This window comes from Geotrypetes seraphini, chromosome 8, assembly GCF_902459505.1.
Source record: "Geotrypetes seraphini chromosome 8, aGeoSer1.1, whole genome shotgun sequence".
NCBI lineage: Eukaryota > Metazoa > Chordata > Amphibia > Gymnophiona > Dermophiidae > Geotrypetes > Geotrypetes seraphini.
The window spans coordinates 101,180,762-101,198,433 of record NC_047091.1 but is presented as its reverse complement, the minus strand read 5'-3'; the positions used below and the strand labels follow the sequence as shown (position 1 = coordinate 101,198,433).

The 17,672-nt window shown below is 42.4% G+C and overlaps 2 protein-coding genes across 2 annotated transcripts in view; both read left to right on the top strand.

Annotated features, from left to right (window-relative positions):
- Window positions 1-1,958: 1,958 nt before the first annotated feature.
- On the top strand, window positions 1,959-15,119 carry LOC117365492. The gene is given in 7 exon segments (XM_033955968.1): window positions 1,959-2,034; window positions 2,037-2,158; window positions 2,161-3,066; window positions 3,068-4,241; window positions 5,043-5,234; window positions 14,806-14,937; window positions 15,052-15,119. Coding segments are annotated over 7 exon segments (2,670 nt in total).
- Window positions 14,721-17,672, top strand: part of LRRC25 (leucine rich repeat containing 25) — a 55,882-nt gene continuing 52,930 nt past the window's right edge. The window contains exon 1 of the mRNA XM_033956252.1: window positions 14,721-14,937. The gene's annotated coding sequence lies outside the window, so the exon portion shown is untranslated. The remainder of the gene's footprint in view (window positions 14,938-17,672) is intronic.

Here is a 17,672-nt window from a genome sequence, read left to right as displayed (position 1 = left end):
CCAGTACCAGCTGTCTTACTAAGAGGCCAGCAGTTTTCACCCTATATAAGAGACGAACTCAGCCCCTAGAAAATGAATCCATTTTCGTTGCAACCAAGGGACAGCAGCCCGTATTGACCCTCCTATCAATTGCAAGGATTCCCGATTGTGAAGGATGGTGTTGCCCAGAATCACGGTGATGTTATTCTATTTTTATATTCCTCTATATATGTAATAAAGTGTTATTGTTTATGTTTTATATTGTCTGTGTGCTTTTCTGAGTGTCACTGATCATCCCACTTGGCAGAAATAAGTGGCGGAACAAATTGGTACCAGAAGTGAGGTTGATCAATGTGGTCAAAAAAGCACCAGATGAAACTTGGGGTTGAGGGGCAGGCCCCCAACCTCTCCATTCCGGGTTGGGATGACAGTATTTATAAATTAGTAGCCACTGAGTGGTCTGTCGAAGCAGGATTATGTGAATCCTGGACTTTTGGAAGTGGGGATCCACATGAATTATGTGCCTCTTTACAAAAGGTGAAAATTACAAAAGGAAAAGAGTGAGAGGGAATTTCTAGACGAGGATGGATGATTTTAGCAGCATGAAGGAAGTTGCATGAAGCTAAATATGATTTACAATCGAAGTTAGGGGAGCTGGAAAAGAAAATGTGTGAGCAACAGAATGCCATCACAATGCTACAATGTCAAAATAAATTGTTAATGGATAAAGTGGACACCTATCAAAATGTAGCAGAAAAGGCAGCCGTGCGATGTGCACAATACAAATACAAAAAACGGCGGGGAAAGTGAGTGCAAAAAAAGTTAGAACTTTGCTTTCCCATCCTCCGGATGATTGGGATCCAGACAAATAGGATGGGGATATTTGGGATTCCAATTCTAATACCAGTGAGGAGGATATATGTATTGAAGGAAAGCAGGCAGAAAGTTTAGTAGCAAAGCCAGTGAGAAGACGAAGATTACAGGGAAATCTGCAGACAGGAGAAAATCTAACTAGAAATGATGTTATGGAAGACTTTACTCAGCAAGAAGTCATGGATATTATGGTACGCTTTACACAGCGGCCCGGGGAGCCACTAATACAATGGGTAATTCGGGTGCAGGAGCTGGATGCAGCAGGGATTATGTTAGATGCCACAGACGCCCCTAAATTTGTTCGAATTAGTCAAGAAGCAGCAGTACAAGATGCGCTACGGGAGGATCCCGATCCGACAAACTATAACCAATGGTCTTTATTAGAGGTAATTGGGAAGGGTGTCACGAGGCGATATCCCCTTGAATCTGACTGGCCTTCAAATGATAAAGTTTGGTATACATTGAAAGATGCACAAATGAGAATTAAGGAAGAGGCTATGAAGGTAGCTTTAGTAATAGGTCACGCTGACACATATATGTCATTACCCTTTACAGTATCCATGAGAAATAAAATTATCAGGTATGCTGCACCGGCATACAAACAGGTAATTATGACTCTGTTGATCAATCAAACAGACAGGACTATTTTGGAAGTCTTGGAAGCGGTCCGACAGTTAGGAGATCTGGGAGATTGGGGACCTCAAACTACTTTTGATAAAAAGAGGGAAGGACAATCCAATTCAAACAGGGCTAATTGAGTATCCCGAAGGGATATGTTTTTGGCATTAATAAAAGATGGGGTAAAGAGGGAAGAAATAGATGGGAAAGATACAGGGACTTTATGGAAAATGTACAAAAGTAGAGGATTGGGAAAGAAATCTATGTCTCAAGCCCAAGTAAGCAAGAGTGAGGATATGCCGGTGCCAACTGCTCCTCCTGAGGAAACTGCTTCCACTCTTTATCCTGATTTAAAAGGGTGGAAGTGGTGGGAGGATCAATGATGTGAATGCCAAGCCTCAGTGTTTGCTTGGACCAAATTAGAACAGCGTCCACATGTCGAGGTAAATATCTATTGGAAATCTGGGGAGCAAAAGGTACAAGCTCTAATGGACACTGGGGCGGAGGCATCTATTATATATGGGAACCCTAAAAAAATTTGGGGCCCTAGAATACAAATATCAGGATTGGGGGGAAAATTATACAAGCAGTACAGACAAAACTGAGATTAAAAATTGACCAATTACCAATTCGGGAGTATACTGTACTGATCACTGAGATTCCTGAGTATATAATAGGGATAGATATCAGCTTTCTGATGGAATTTATAGTTTTGGCAAATCACCAGCCATTCCTATGAGATCAGTATTGGTGGGAAAATTACCTGTTCCAATAGTAGTACCGATCTCCACAAAAATTGTAAACATGAAACAATATCGCATTCCGGGAGGGCACGAAGAAATTACCAATACAATACAGGATTTGGTGAAAGCGGGAGTAATAAAAACGGTTACCTCCGCCTTCAATAATCCTGTATGGCCCGTCCATAAGGCAGATGGAAGTTGGAGAATGACAGTAGATTATCGAGAATTGAATAAACACATGCCACCTTTAAGTGCCGCTGTTCCTGATGTGATAACACTGGTTGAACAAATTCAATCACAAACTGGTACTTGGTATGCAGTTATTGATTTAGCCAATGCATTTTTCTCTATCCCTATAGTGGAGCAATGTCAGGAACAATTTGCATTCACTTGGCAAGGGAGACAATATACATTTACCAGACTACCACAAGGATACTTACATAGTCCCACTTTCTGTCACAAGATTATAGCAGAGCATTTAGATAACTGTACCTTACCTGAAGGAGTAGAACTATCACACTATATTGATGACATTTTGATCCAGGGTAATACAGAAAAGGAAGTTGCAGATGCTTTGGCATTGGTAGTAGAAACAATGAGGCAGGCTGGGTGGGAAATAAATCCAAAGAAAGTGCAGGGACCAGCACAAACAGTGATATTTTTAGGAATTAAATGGTCAAAAGGGTGTCGAGAAGTGATAGAGAAAGTTAAACAAAAGATTGTAAACTTCCCTTCTCCCCAAAGTAAGAAACAAACCCAGGCCTTTATTGGCCTTTTTGGATTCTGGAGGCAACATATTCCACACTTGGGGCAAATCCTATCTCCTCTGTACAAAATCACAAGGAAAAAAATATGATTTTGTCTGGACTGAACACGAGGAGCAGGCTTTCCAGAGAGCAAAGGAAGCTATTCAGCAAGCCATGAATTTGTGGCCATTAAAGGAGGGTCCAGTAGAATTGCAAGTGAGTGTACAGGAGCGATATGCTAATTGGAGCCTATGGCAAAAGCAAGCTGGACGACGAGTGCCTTTGGGATTCTGGAATAGGACTCTCCCAGAAACTGGGACCCGATACACACCCTTTGAAAGACAGCTACTAGCTTGCTACTGGGCTTTGGTAGCAACAGAACAATTGACCATAGGACACGAAGTAATGATACAACCAGAAATACCCATTATGACATGGATCATGAGTGACCCAAAAACTCATCGTATTGGACATGCCCAGGAACAGAGTATCATAAAATGGAAATGGTACATCCAACAGAGGGCTAAGTCAGGCCTACATGGAGTAGCGATGCTGCATGAAAAAGTATTTAATGTGCCCACAGAAGATACCCCAATGCAAGTGGACGACATATGTGAAAGTCCCATTCGGTGGGGAAAGACATATCAAGAACTAACTGAGACACAACAAAAGCATACCTGGTTTACAGATGGTTCCTCCAAATACCAGGGTCAACTGAGACATTGGAAGGGCGTGTCCTTTAATCCAGTCACAAAGCAACTGCTAACAACTACCGGAAAAGGAGAGAGCTCACAATATGCTGAACTATATGCAGTGTGGCAGGCCATACGGCTAGAACAAGGACAACAATGCCATATCTTTACTGATTCATGGGCAGTAGCAAATGGAATGACAACTTGGATGATGAAATGGAAAAAGGACAATTGGACAATTCACAATAAAGAAGTCTGGGGAGCCAGACTTTGGCAAGATATTCTGGAATGGGCCAATACTACCGTAATAACAGTGTACCATGTAGATGCATATGTTGTGAAAGATACGCTTGACACTGTTTTCAACTCTGTTGCAGATAGCGCATCCAAACTCATTGAAACAGAGTTGGCAGAAGAACAAAACTCTTCCATCCCGCACGTTGTGGTCATGGAAACAGATGTTGCTTCCGAAATGGCCATGGCAACATGGGCACATCAAAAGTCCGGACACCTTGGAGAGAAGGGAACTATTAGGTGGGCACATGATAGAGGAATACATTGTCCTGTAGATATGGTAAAGACAGTAATCAGTAATTGTCATTTATGTAAACTAGCTCTCACATCAGCGCAGCAGATGCCCCCAATTTTTGGGAAAATAGCCAGAGGCAGGCTACCAGGTCAGATTTGGCAAATAGATTATATAGGCCCTCTACCATTGTCTAAAGGATGTCAATATGTGTGTACCATGGTAGATACCTATTCAGGGTTGTTAGTGGCTTATCCTTGCCGGAAAGCCAATCAAGAAAACACAATTAGAGCATTAGGATTAATTACATTATATTACGGACACCCTCTAGAAATACAGTCAGACAGGGGGGTCTCATTTTACAGGTAATATGATTAGGGATTGGATCAATGATAACAATGTTCAATGGAGACTACATGTAGCCTATCATCCACAGGCCTCAGGACTTATAGAAAGGATGAATGGATTATTAAAAACCCAATTAAAGAGATTAGGATATCAGTCATTGCGTAGGTGGAGAGAACATTTAACTGAAGCCTTACAAATTTTGAATAATAGACCCATAGCTTCACATACTACACCCCTGAATAGGATGCTGTATTCCACTCTTGAAGCAAGTGACAAAATTTGTACCCTCCAGTTTTGGACTGTTAGACCTGGAGTACAGCTTCCTATAAGGGCCACTGATGGATCTGCTGGACTAGATGTATATTGCCCTAATGAATGCAAATTAGATCCACAAATAGTGAAACTATTCAAACTGGTTTGGGGGTGATTATTCCAAAGGGATATTATGGACAGATTTGTCCGCAATCAAGTTTGGCTCTTAAAGGTGTAACTATAATGGGGGGTGTCATTGATTCAGACTATCGGGGCAAAATTGGAATATTATTATTAAACCTTGGAAAAGAAGCTATCATTCTCCAAAAGGGGGATCGTGTTGCACAATTGATAACTATTGCAATTAAAATGGAAGCTCCACAGTTAATTGATAAACCCCTGCACCATTATGGTCGAAGTGTACAAGGCTTTGGGGCTGCTAATGTAATTAAAGCTGGTATGAGGATCTGGTGGAAGAAACCACTCCAACCAATAGTAGGAGCCACTGTAATAGCTGCAGGGAAAGATAGTCTTTTACAAATACTAGTGGATGGTTATGAACATCCAATCTTCGCTCCGCGAGACCAATGTTTTAGGAGAGAATAAAGATTCTTTTTATTTCCACAGGACCTAACCTGGAAGTGTATCGCCATTCTATCTTTGGTATGGTACGGACAAACTGCAATAATGTCAGTGAAGAGTGACCGTCCAACCACTGTCGTCATGGTCCAGTGGAAAAATGCAACTTCAATGAGAAAACAAGATAATTTCACATGCAGCGAAAACTCTCTGTGTAACATTTGGAATTTTACATTTTCTCCTTCCCCTGTCATTCGATATGACACAGATACCGGGTTCACTAAATATTATAAAACTCCTTTTTGGGTGATGAATGCCTCTGTAATTAGCATTACCATTCAAAATCACACTGGAATCCAATGTACTAATTATACTTTCCCCCAAAATATAGTTAGTAAACAAGTGGCTCGAGATATCATACAAACACAAAAGTTTACTAGCACTACATTTTGGAATTTATCCTTACCCATTAACAGGGCACAGGGACTAATTTGTATGAATGCAACCAAAATTGAAAACCGCACTGACATGGTAATTATTATTTTTCCACTGTAGCAGGGACAAAGTAACTAAGGAGTCAGAAAAACAATTTGAAATATAAACAAGAGAGACTGACTCTATTATGGTAGCACAACCCAAGAGCAGGACCTGCTATGCAAAAATATGGCTCAGAAAAATGTAACTCTAAAGAGGGAGAAGCAACCCCCTCTTAAGACAAGAGTTTTATCTTTTAATCATTGCTTAATAAATGCAAAGACAAGTCCCACTTAAGGGTGTGAGTTGTAAAAAACTGGATAAATATCTTAATGTGTATATTCAAAAAACTTCTGAATGATTTCAAATCTTGCATTCGGGTTGACACTAGACACTTTTGCAATCAAAAAGGTTGAAAAAATAAAGGTACTTATCAGGGTCCCGACGCGGCCCCGTTTCAGTATCTGCCTCAGGAGACCCCGTCTGGTAACTGCTAGAAAGGGTAACAACCATGAAAAAATTCCAAAAAGTGTCGTTCTAGAAATGAAACATCTCTGTGCACAGAGATGTTTCATTTCTAGAACGACACTTTTTGGAATTTTTTCATGGTTGTTACCCTTTCTAGCAGTTACCAGACGGGGTCTCCTGAGGCAGATACTGAAACGGGGCCGCGTCGGGACCCTGATAAGTACCTTTATTTTTTCAACCTTTTTGATTGCAAAAGTGTCTAGTGTCAACCCGAATGCAAGATTTGAAATCATTCAGAAGTTTTTTGAATATACACATTAAGATATTTATCCAGTTTTTTACAACTCACACCCTTAAGTGGGACTTGTCTTTGCATTTATTAAGCAATGATTAAAAGATAAAACTCTTGTCTTAAGAGGGGGTTGCTTCTCCCTCTTTAGAGTTACATTTTTCTGAGCCATATTTTTGCATAGCAGGTCCTGCTCTTGGGTTGTGCTACCATAATATGGTAATTATTATGGCATTTATCCATACTAATCCTACTTCATTAAATGCCTCTTTAGTAAGAAATATTAGAGAATGCAAAAATACCAGTTTAGAACATAAGGAAATGACATATGAATGGAAAATTAATTTTCCTATTTTACCCAAATGTAGGACCCGAAGATGGCTGGATCAACTATTAGGGGGGGCGGGAACTACATTAGGTATTGTAAATACTATTGATTCTGAAATACTGGCTGGCAAACAAGCATCTTTTGGCTCCGGAGTAGCGGATGTATTTAGATGGGAAGGTAAATGGATGCCAAATACTGTACATAATCATGAACTAACCTTACGATATGATCAGTTAATGTTACATGTTGTTAATGATACTATAATACAGCAATATACTTTAGATAGTAATGTTTCTTCAGCCTTACATTGGACTATTTGTGAGATTCGTGTTTTGTCTTTTATACAACAAAGAATTAATTTTATCCAGCAGTTACAATTACGAAATACCTCATTGATTTTTGTATTATTTAATAAAACCACGCCCTTAGATAGAACATGGTGGAATTTTGATATAAAACAATGTTCTGATTTCTCCTGTGAAGGGTTGCTTACGTTATTTGATGTAAGGAACTCTACCATAATGTGTCCTTTCACTGTGATGCCTTTGGTATTAGGACCCCAATTATGGTTTCCTACTTAATATGGGCAACAAATAGATGAACAGAACAAAACATACGTGTTAAAAAATTGTAAACAAATTCAACATGGACAAGTTTGTCCATCTCCTTATGCGATCTATGAACCATGTTCTCTACAACATACCTACAATCTGTGCCAATGGACCGTTCAACCTCAAGGTTACACTTTTATACAAGAAATATTACATAAATATGTCTGTGTTGCTAGCAGTACTGTTGAACTTGTGATTCCTGCTATTCAAGCTCCCTTTTCAGTATGTTTACAGAATGTTAGTATGTTGCAGTGAGCAAATAATGCAACTTATCATTTTTATGAACCCTGGATATCAAATGTAAATGTTAATCTTTCTTTTGCCGATGTACTTACTCCAATTATTTTATTACCTTCTGTAAAGAAAGCCATGCAAAATATAGCAATCCTAAATAAAGCAAATCAGCAACGTAACCTTACCTTGCTGCAGCATAAAATAGATACTGAATTTTTAAATACTAACTTGCATTCAGTGGCAGATCATATTGAAGCTACTACTGCACACCATTGGTGGGATGCTTTTACCGGATGGAGCGCTACAACACGAAAGGTGTTTCTTCATCCCTTAATCTATATTTGTTCAGTTATCCTTATGTTAACATTTCTTAATTGTGGGTTTACCTATTGTGTATACAAACGAACACTCTCTCCCTCTATTCGGATGACTTCTTATTCGGAGGTACAGACTTAAGGATCCAGGGGTAGACTGTTATGCCTCAGCATATTACTGACATGTATCCTCAAGTCTGCTTATCTGAAAGTCTGCTTATCTGACCTCCTTGTCCTGAGTGTTACCTTGATCTCAGAAGGACAGTAAAACCAGATGGTTTCTGCAATAACCTTGCTTATCTGAGATCCTGACCTCCTTGATCTCAGAAGGACAGTAAAACCAGATGGTTTCTGCAATAAGCTTGCTTATCTGACATCCTGACCTCCTTGATCTCCAAAGGACAGTAAAACCAGATGGTTTCTGCAATAAGCTTGCTTAGCTGACATCCTGACCTCCTTTATCTCCAAAGGACAGTAAAACCAGATGGTTTCTGCAATAAGCTTGCTTATCTGACATCCTGACCTCCTTGATCTTCAAAGGACAGTAAAACCAGATGGTTTCTGCAACAAGTCTGCATAGCTGACATCCTGACTTCAGTTGCCTGCGTGCCGCTCAAATAACATCAAAAGGACAGGGAAACCAAACAAGCATCTGCTATCTTGACCTCCTTTACCTAGGTGTTGTCAAAACAAATAACAAAGGACCAGTACCAGCTGTCTTACTAAGAGGCCAGCAGTTTTCACCCTATATAAGAGACGAACTCAGCCCCTAGAAAATGAATCCATTTTCGTTGCAACCAAGGGACAGCAGCCCGTATTGACCCTCCTATCAATTGCAAGGATTCCCGATTGTGAAGGATGGTGTTGCCCAGAATCACGGTGATGTTATTCTATTTTTATATTCCTTTATATATGTAATAAAGTGTTATTGTTTATGTTTTATATTGTCTGTGTGCTTTTCTGAGTGTCACTGATCATCCCACTTGGCAGAAATAAGTGGTGGAACAACATCTATGTAAATACATTGTCCATTCCCTCTTTTCAGATTGACCCACAGTGCCTCTTCCTTACCCTGCAGATTCTGCAATTGTGTGGCTTTAATATGATCTTTAACATATAACGCTACTCCCCCCTCCTTTTCTTCCTATCCTATCTTTCCTGAACAGATTATAGCCTGGTATAACTATATCCCAGTCATGGTTCTCCGTGAACCACGTCTCTGTGATTTCCACTAAATCCAATTCAGCATCTTCCATCACAGGCTCTAGATCACTGTTCTTCAACCGCCGGTCCGCAGACCGGTGCCAGTCCGCAGAAAATTTCTGCCAGTCTGCGCAGGGCCGGCGAGATCGAGTCTGCATTTCAAGTTCCTGCTGACTGCCGTTCCTCCCAGCCTCGAGTGATCAAGACAGGCTGCTGACGTCAGGGTCTTCCCTCTGTGAGACTCGCCTGTTCAGAAACACAAAGTTGAAATAAAATAGGCGGGACTCAGAGAGTGAAGGTCCCGACGTCGGCAGCCTGTCTTGATCGCCGCCCCTGCCAAGTTGCTGAACAGGGCAGCGGGGAAGATGCAAGTGGAACGGAGAGAGCTGCAGGTACAGGTGCAGGTGGAGGAAGATGGTCAGCGTGTGCGAGCAAGATCTTGGGGAGCCTTCACAGTGGCTGACTCCCCTCCCAGCAGCTCTCCTTCTTGCCAGGGCAGTGATTCTCCATCAACTTCCTGCAGGCAAGTACTGAGAGCTGCTGGAAGGGTACAGAGGCGAGCCACAAAGCTAGTAAAAGGCATGGAGAATTTGAGCTACAAAGAATGCCTTGGAAAACTGGGATTGTTCACCCTCGAGAAGAGAAGACTGCGAGGGGATATGATAGAGACTTTTAAAATACTAAAAGGATTCGATAAAATAGAGCAAGAAACATCGTTATTCACATTGTCAAATGTGACTCGGACAAGAGGTCATGGACTGAAACTGAGGGGCAACAGGCCCAGGACAAATGTCAGGAAGTTCTGTTTCACACAGCAAATGGTGGACGCTTGGAATGCTCTCCTGGAGGAGGTTGTGACAGAGACCACCATTCTAGGATTCAAGGGCAAGTTGGATGCACACCTTCTTGCAAATCACATTGAGGGATACAAGTAAACATCAGGGAACACCTACGTAGCCTCCGTGTGTGTGGGTCACCGAACTAGATGGATCTATGGTCTGATCCGTTGAAGGCATTTCTTATGTTCTTATAAGCCCTACCCCCGAAAATAAGTCCTAGTCATAGGTAGCCACGCTTCCCCTGACCCAACCCCTGACCCGACCCCGCCGCGCATCCAAACCGCCGAACACCTGCTGACCCTCCATCCTTCCTTCCCAATTGATCCCCACCGACCACAACCATAAATACCTTCCGGCAGAGGATCGTCGGGCCAGCAGCACTCACAGGCTGCTTCGTGGCCTTCTTACTGGGGGCCTTCTGTATATCACTGGAAACTTCTCAGCCCAACCAAGAAGAGAATGATGTGGAGCCATAAACCTTACAAGCTGTTCCACACTTTTTTTGAAATGAAACAAAAAGTGTGGAATAACTTGTAAGTTTTATGGCTCCACATCATTCTCTTTTTGGTTGAGCTAAGAACTTTCCAGCGGCTCCTCATACTTGTTACTTTCTCACTTCACATGATTAAGTTGGTCTCTCTTTGACATTCTGCGTTCTCCTCTACTACCTCATTTTATGGAACAACCAACCTTCAGAATTACGCTCTGAAAGCTCCTTTTTTGCAATTCTGGGCCTTGCTGAAAGCTTTTCTGTTTTCAAGGGCATTTCCCTAGGATGTGTGAGTTTGTAGGTTCTGCTGATGGCTCCCTTTTTTTTTTTTTTTTACTTCTCTCTACCTTTGACTATCTTGTACTATTTTTGTATGGAGTTCTTTTCTTCTCTGAGATATTGTAAACCACCTTGACGCTTCCCCGAAAGGCAGTATATAAATACTTTAATAAACTTAAACATACCCTCAAATGTATGCCATTTGGCCCCATCATTTTGTCCACCTTTAGTTTAGCTATCCCCTCACAAACAGAGTCCTATGAAAATTATTCAGGGTCTCCCACACTTCCATTCCTATTTGCATTTGTCTTCATAAGAACATAAGAGTTACCATACTGGAACAAACTGAAGGTCCATCAAGTCCAATATCCTGTTTCCAACAGTAACCAACCCAGGTCATAAGTACCTAGCAAGATCCCAAAGAGTAAAACAGATTTTATGCTGCTTATCCTAGGAATAACATCCCAAGTCCAACTTAATAATGGCTTATGGTCTTTTAGGAAATTGCCCAAACTTTTTTAAAACTCAACATAAGAACATAAGAACATAAGCAGTGCCTCCACCGGGTCAGACCATAGGTCCATCCTGCCCGGCAGTCCGCTCCCGCGGCGGCCCAATCAGATCACGACCTGTCTGAATTACCAGAAGGGGCTCCCTTGCCACCTTGGTTTCTCATTGAAGTCCTATCTTCCCATCGAAGTCCTAACCCTCCGGTCTTGCACATGCACGACCTGGTTGGATTTCTATACTTATTACCTGGTTAGCTTTCTATACTTGTGTTACATCCCAGCTCCTCCCTCAGTATCCCACGATCCCTTTATCCCTCAGGAATCCGTCCAATCCCTGTTTGAATCCCTGTACCGTACTCTGCCTGATCACTTCCTCCGGTAGCGCATTCCAAGTGTCCACGACCCTTTGGGTGAAAAAAAACTTCCTTGCATTTGTTTTGAACCTATCTCCCTTCAGTTTCTCCGAATGCCCCCTCGTACTTGTTGTCCCCTTCAGTCTGAAGAATCTGTCCCTATCCACCCTCTCTATGCCCCTCATGATCTTGAATGTCTCTATCATATCTCCCCTGAGCCTCCTTTTTTCCAGAGAGAAGAGCCCCAGCCTATCCAACCTCTCGGCGTATGGGCAGTGTTCCAGCCCTTTTACCAGTTTCGTTGCTCTTCTTTGGACTCTCTCAAGTACCGCCATGTCCTTCTTGAGGTGCGGTGACCAATACTGAACGCAGTATTCCAGATGTGGATGCACCATCGCTCGATACAATGGCATGATGACTTCCCGCGTCCTGGTTGTTATGCCCCTCTTTATGATGCCCAGCATCCTGTTGGCTTTTTTCGAGGCTGCTGCGCACTGTGCAGATGGCTTCAGTGATGCATCCACCAGCACACCCAAGTCTCTCTCAAGTCTGCTGTCTCCCAACAATGCCCCCCCCCCAATTTGTAGTTGAACAACGGGTTATTTTTCCCTATATGCATGACCTTGCATTTTTCCACGTTAAAGCGCATTTGCCATTTGTTTGCCCAGTCTTCCAGCTTGTCCAGGTCCCTTTGCAGGTCCTCACACTCCTCCCTGGACCTAACTCTGCCGCACAGTTTGGTATCGTCTGCAAATTTTATAACCTCGCACTTTGCCTCCTTTTCCAGGTCATTGATAAATATGTTGAAGAGTAACGGCCCCAGCACCGATCCCTGTGGCACACCGCTCGTGACTCCCCGCCAGTCAGAATATTGGCCCTTCACTCCGACCCTCTGCAGTCTACCCGACAACCAGTGCTTGATCCATCTGTGCACATCCCCTCCCACCCCGTGGTTCCACAGCTTCCTAAGCAGCCTTTCATGTGGCACCTTGTCGAAAGCCTTTTGAAAATCGAGGTAAATGATGTCTATGGGTTCCCCGTTGTCCACCCGACTGCTTATTCCCTCAAAGAAGTACAGAAGGTTCGTTAGGCACGACCTTCCCTTACAGAATCCGTGCTGGCTTGTTCTCAGTAGGCCATTCCTCTCGATGTGCTCGCAAATGCCGTCCTTGATCATAGCTTCCACCATCTTCCCTATAATTGAAGTCAGGCTCACCGGCCTGTAGTTCCCGGGGTCACCCCTCGATCCCTTCTTGAAGATAGGTGTGACATTCGCCAATTTCCAGTCCTCTGGTACCTCTAACTGCTTTTTATCACATTTTCTAGCAACAAATTCCAGAGTTTAATTCATATCGAGTGAAGAAATGTTTTCTGTGGTCTGTTTTAAATCTTCATTGCATGCCTGCTAGTCCTAGTATTTTTAGAAAGAGTAAACAAGCAATTCACATCTACATATTCCACTCCATTCAGTATTTTATAGACTTTAATCATATCTTGCCTCAGCTATCTCTTTTCCAAGCTGAAGAGCCCTAGCTGCTTTAGCTTTTCCTCATAGGGAAGCCATCCCATTCTCTTTATCATTTCTGTCACCCCTCTCTGTACCTTTTCTATTTCTGCTGTATCTTTTTTGAGATGTAGCAACCAGAATTACACACAGTATTTCAGATGTGGTCCTACTCCCTGCCCTCCATTCTTTGTCCATGTCTGGTATAAAAGTCTATGAATAAATATTGCAGTTTTATATAAATAAAGACAATCTGTACTAAAATTAAAAATTAAATTAAAACAGATGTCTAATAAATAAACTGAGTGCCCTCAGGATAGGCCCCAAAGTGACAAGCTGGGTCAAGAACTGGTTGACAGAGGGTAGTGGTTAATGGATGTGCCTCAAGGTTCTGTTCTTAGGCCTGTTCTTTTTTAACATTTTTATAACTGATATTGCTGAAGGGCCATCAGGTAAGATTTGCCTCTTTGCGGATAATACCAAAATCTGCAATAGAGTAGACACTCCAGATGGTGTGAATAACATGAAGAAAGACCTAGTGAAGTTTGAAGAATGGTCTGCAATTTGGCAGCTAAAATTTAATGCTCAGAAATTCAAGGTCATGCATTTGGGCTGCAAAAACCCGAAGGAACGGTACAGTTTAGGGGATGAAGAACTTATGTGCATGACAGAAGAGCAAGACTTGGATGTGATTGTATGTGATAATCTTAAGGTGGCCAAACAGGTTGAAAATGTGATGGCGAAAGCTAGAAGGATGTTAGGGTGCATAGGAAGAGGTATGGTCAATAGGAAAAAGGAGATATTGATGCCCCTGTATAAGATTCTGATAAGACCTCATTTAGAATATTGTGTACAATTCTGAAGACTGCACCTTTAAAAAGATATTAAAAGGATGGAGCTGGTCCAGAGGAAAGCTACTAAAATAGTGCATGGTCTTCATCATAATACGTATGGGGACAGACTTAAAGATCTCAATATGTATACTTTAGAGGAAAGGCGGGAGAGGAGATATATGATAGAGACATTTAAATACCTACGTGGCATAAATGCGCATGCATCAAGTCTCTTTAATTTGAATGGAAGCTCTGGAATGAGAGGGCATAGGATGACCCTGAGACTAGCCAATAGGAGATGCTAATGCATAGTGAATGAGATTTCCTATTCCTGCTCACCCCAGGGACTATGAACACCGCCCAGAGGTCAGGAGCCAGGTTTAGGAAACAAATGTGATCCTCTTGGGCCCATTCAGTATTGCTTCTGACCCTCTTGGGCCAACCCTTCCTCATCTTATTGTCTTCTTGTATAAAACAGAGATGCTGTTATGAAATGTACATTTTATAGAACAGTTCAGTGGGTGGTGCAGAGTGAGATAGCCTCCCTGCCACAGCCAGATGGCCTCACACAGCTGTATTGCTTCACTCCTTGCTCTTCCTGACTGCTTCACTTGAAGTCTCCTGAGCAACTCACATACTTGCTATAAAGAGGAACTACAGAGACAACAATCTGTGGAAGAAGCACTTTTTATTTCCCTGTTTTGGGTTCCCCATCTTTAAGATCTGAACCTAGTAGAGAAAGCTGAAAGGGTTGCATGTGGGAGTCGAGTGTCACAGCTGGAATACTTCATAGATCACAGGATATCCTTTGCTTCGCTTGTGTCCACAGGTAGCTGGCAGTGGTGTGTGAGAGGTAAGAAATGCTGCATGCTGTCTTCCATGTCTGTGCAGGCTTGACATGGGCATCAGGCGTGCCTGATGTTTTGATGTTCAGATATCTAATCTTTGTTTCTTTTCTCCATTGAAGTTCACTTTGTTTCCTGTGAACAATGGTATCCCAAAATAAATGCTTGCCAAGTTATCTCCAGAAGGTGACAGAGAGTAAGCAGAAAGAAAGGAGAACAAGAGGAGAGTCTGTGAAAGAAGTAGTAGAGAATGACACAGGGACAAATTTGTCCCCGTGGGGTCTCAATTTCCCCATCCTGTCCCCATGAGTTCTGTCCCTGTGGCATTAACCACACAAGCCTCGAACTCTTATGATTTTAAAGTGTTCGAGGCTTGTGCATATGAAGACACAGAGCTTGCAGGAATGGGGCAGGGACTGGGACAGAGCTCGCAGGGACAGGACGGAGATAGAGAAATCCCATGGGGATGGGGAAAATTTGTCCCTGTGTCATTCTCTAAAGAGTAGCTAAGTCCATTCTCTCTATAGTACTCATATCTCCAGAGTAGGGTTACTAAATAGTTCCACACTCGCCAGACAGATTGATCTAGCTCTGGGCTTACTCCACTGCACGTAGAACCAGACTCAGTAAATGGTGCTCAGAAATCGCTGCTGAAAATAATTGGTGTTGAATGGTAGTCTATAATGGCTGGTCTGTGACTGGTGTTCTTTACAGAGTAATGGGTGGCACTGGGATCCATGTTTAAGAAGTTGCACCAACTGAAACCAGGTGTAAGCCTTGATGTGCAAGTTGGGCGTAGATCCACACTATTCTATAACATTGTGTGCATTTTAAGGGAACACCCATGGCCATGCCCCCTTTACAAATCTGTGTGGAAACACTTAAGTGCTAAAGATGGGCACATAAGTGTGTTTTCTTGCAGATCTGCCTTTTCTACTACTATTACTAATCATGCCTGTAGCACTACTAGACATAAGCAGTGCTGTATGTCAAAACAGAAAAGAGACAGCCCCTGCTCAAAAGAGCTTACAGTGTAGTCAAGGCAGTAAACAGGAGTAGAAGGTGCATCGATACACTATGCTCAGGTGGGGGAATTACAAAGGGAATGATAAAGAAGTTGGCTTTGAGGCTTGGTTTTGAGCCCCATTTCAGCACCTTGCATCAGTTAGAACGCTTTTCTGTGCTAAAATTTCACAGGGGAAGTAGCACCTAGCATTCAGTGCCATATATAGAATTGCCGCGATAGGGTTTTGATTTTCTTAGTGAATGCAGCAGGGAAGTCAGAACTACAAGCCCCGACTTGTGGTGGGCTAACTTGGAGCCAAGTGAACTTGGCTTTTTAAGTGCCACCAGATGACTCCAGGTCATCGGAAGCAGGCTATATTATTCTTGGCTTCACACACCCCCTGCCTGAAGAGAACTGGAGTTCTGATCTTGCCCAGAAAAAGCAAGAAGGCAGGTAGGTCCTTGAGTGGGGCCAGAACCAGCATCATAACACATGACTTCTGAAAACGAGAAGTTTTGTGGATTTGCTTTGGTCTCCAGCCAGATACCTTTCTGATGACTTGTTCATTATTCTCATAAAAACAGTATGCTGAAATGCCTTCCTATTTATTCCTGCACAATAGAAGCCTTTTATCTACTGCACATGAGGATTTTTTTTTTTTTTTCGTATCTCACATTAAAACTCTAATCTCTTATGTTAAGGTATAAAATGATTGTATTTGTGTTATACTAATTGTGAGTTTTAAAAATATGAATAAAGATTTATAGGAAAACTCCAATCTCTTCAAGACTGTTTGATCCATGGGCAAATACTCTTTTATCAATGCCTTTCTATCATATCTTTGTTGACTTATCTTGGCTTGTGGTTTGAGGACAGAAGAATTCAGACTTGCAGAAATTGGGCATTGATAGTTTTGGTCTTCCTTTGGTTGCATAGAACATAAGAATATAAGAATAGCCTTACTGGGTCAGACCAATGGTTCATAAATCCCAGTAGCCCGTTCTCACGGTGGCCAATCCAGGACACTAGTACCTGGCCAAAACTCAAGGTGTAGCAATATTCCATGCTACCAATACAGAGCAAGCAGTAGCTTCCCCCATGTCTTTCTCAATAACAGACTATGGACTTTTCCTCCAGGAAATTGTCCAAACCTTTCTTATAACAGTAGTGTAATGAGGGTAGAAGGCACCTGGGGCAGTGGCGCCCTCCCTTTCCCACCACACACACACCTTCCCTTCCCTCCTTTACCTCTTTAATTTTGCTAGTGCAAGCGGCATCTTCAACCTGCTGCCCACACTGTCACTTCCTGGTCCCACAACTAGTAAGTGACTTCAGAGGGAGAGCCAATGCCTGCGTAGAGATGCTGCTCACACTGGTGAAGAATTAGAGATATGGGGAAAGAGAAGGTACGCATGTGGAGTAGATGGGTGGGGAAGGACGGGGGAGGAGAGGCAGAGAGAAGGAGAAGTGCTGGTACCCCCACCAAGATGGTACACGGGGCAATCTGCTCCCCCTCCAGCTCCCTCTTACCACACCACTGAATGGAAATGACTTGTAGGTCTTGACACTAGCAGCCATGAGGTTGTTCTTGTGTTCGAATCTCTGCTATGCAACTTACATATTGTAGACCCTAAGTGGGCTTTGGCTTTGAATATCCAGTTGTTTTTAAGCTGGCAAAGACATGATAGCCTCTTAAGTCAATAATCATCACTTAAGCGGTCATGGGTTACCACATAA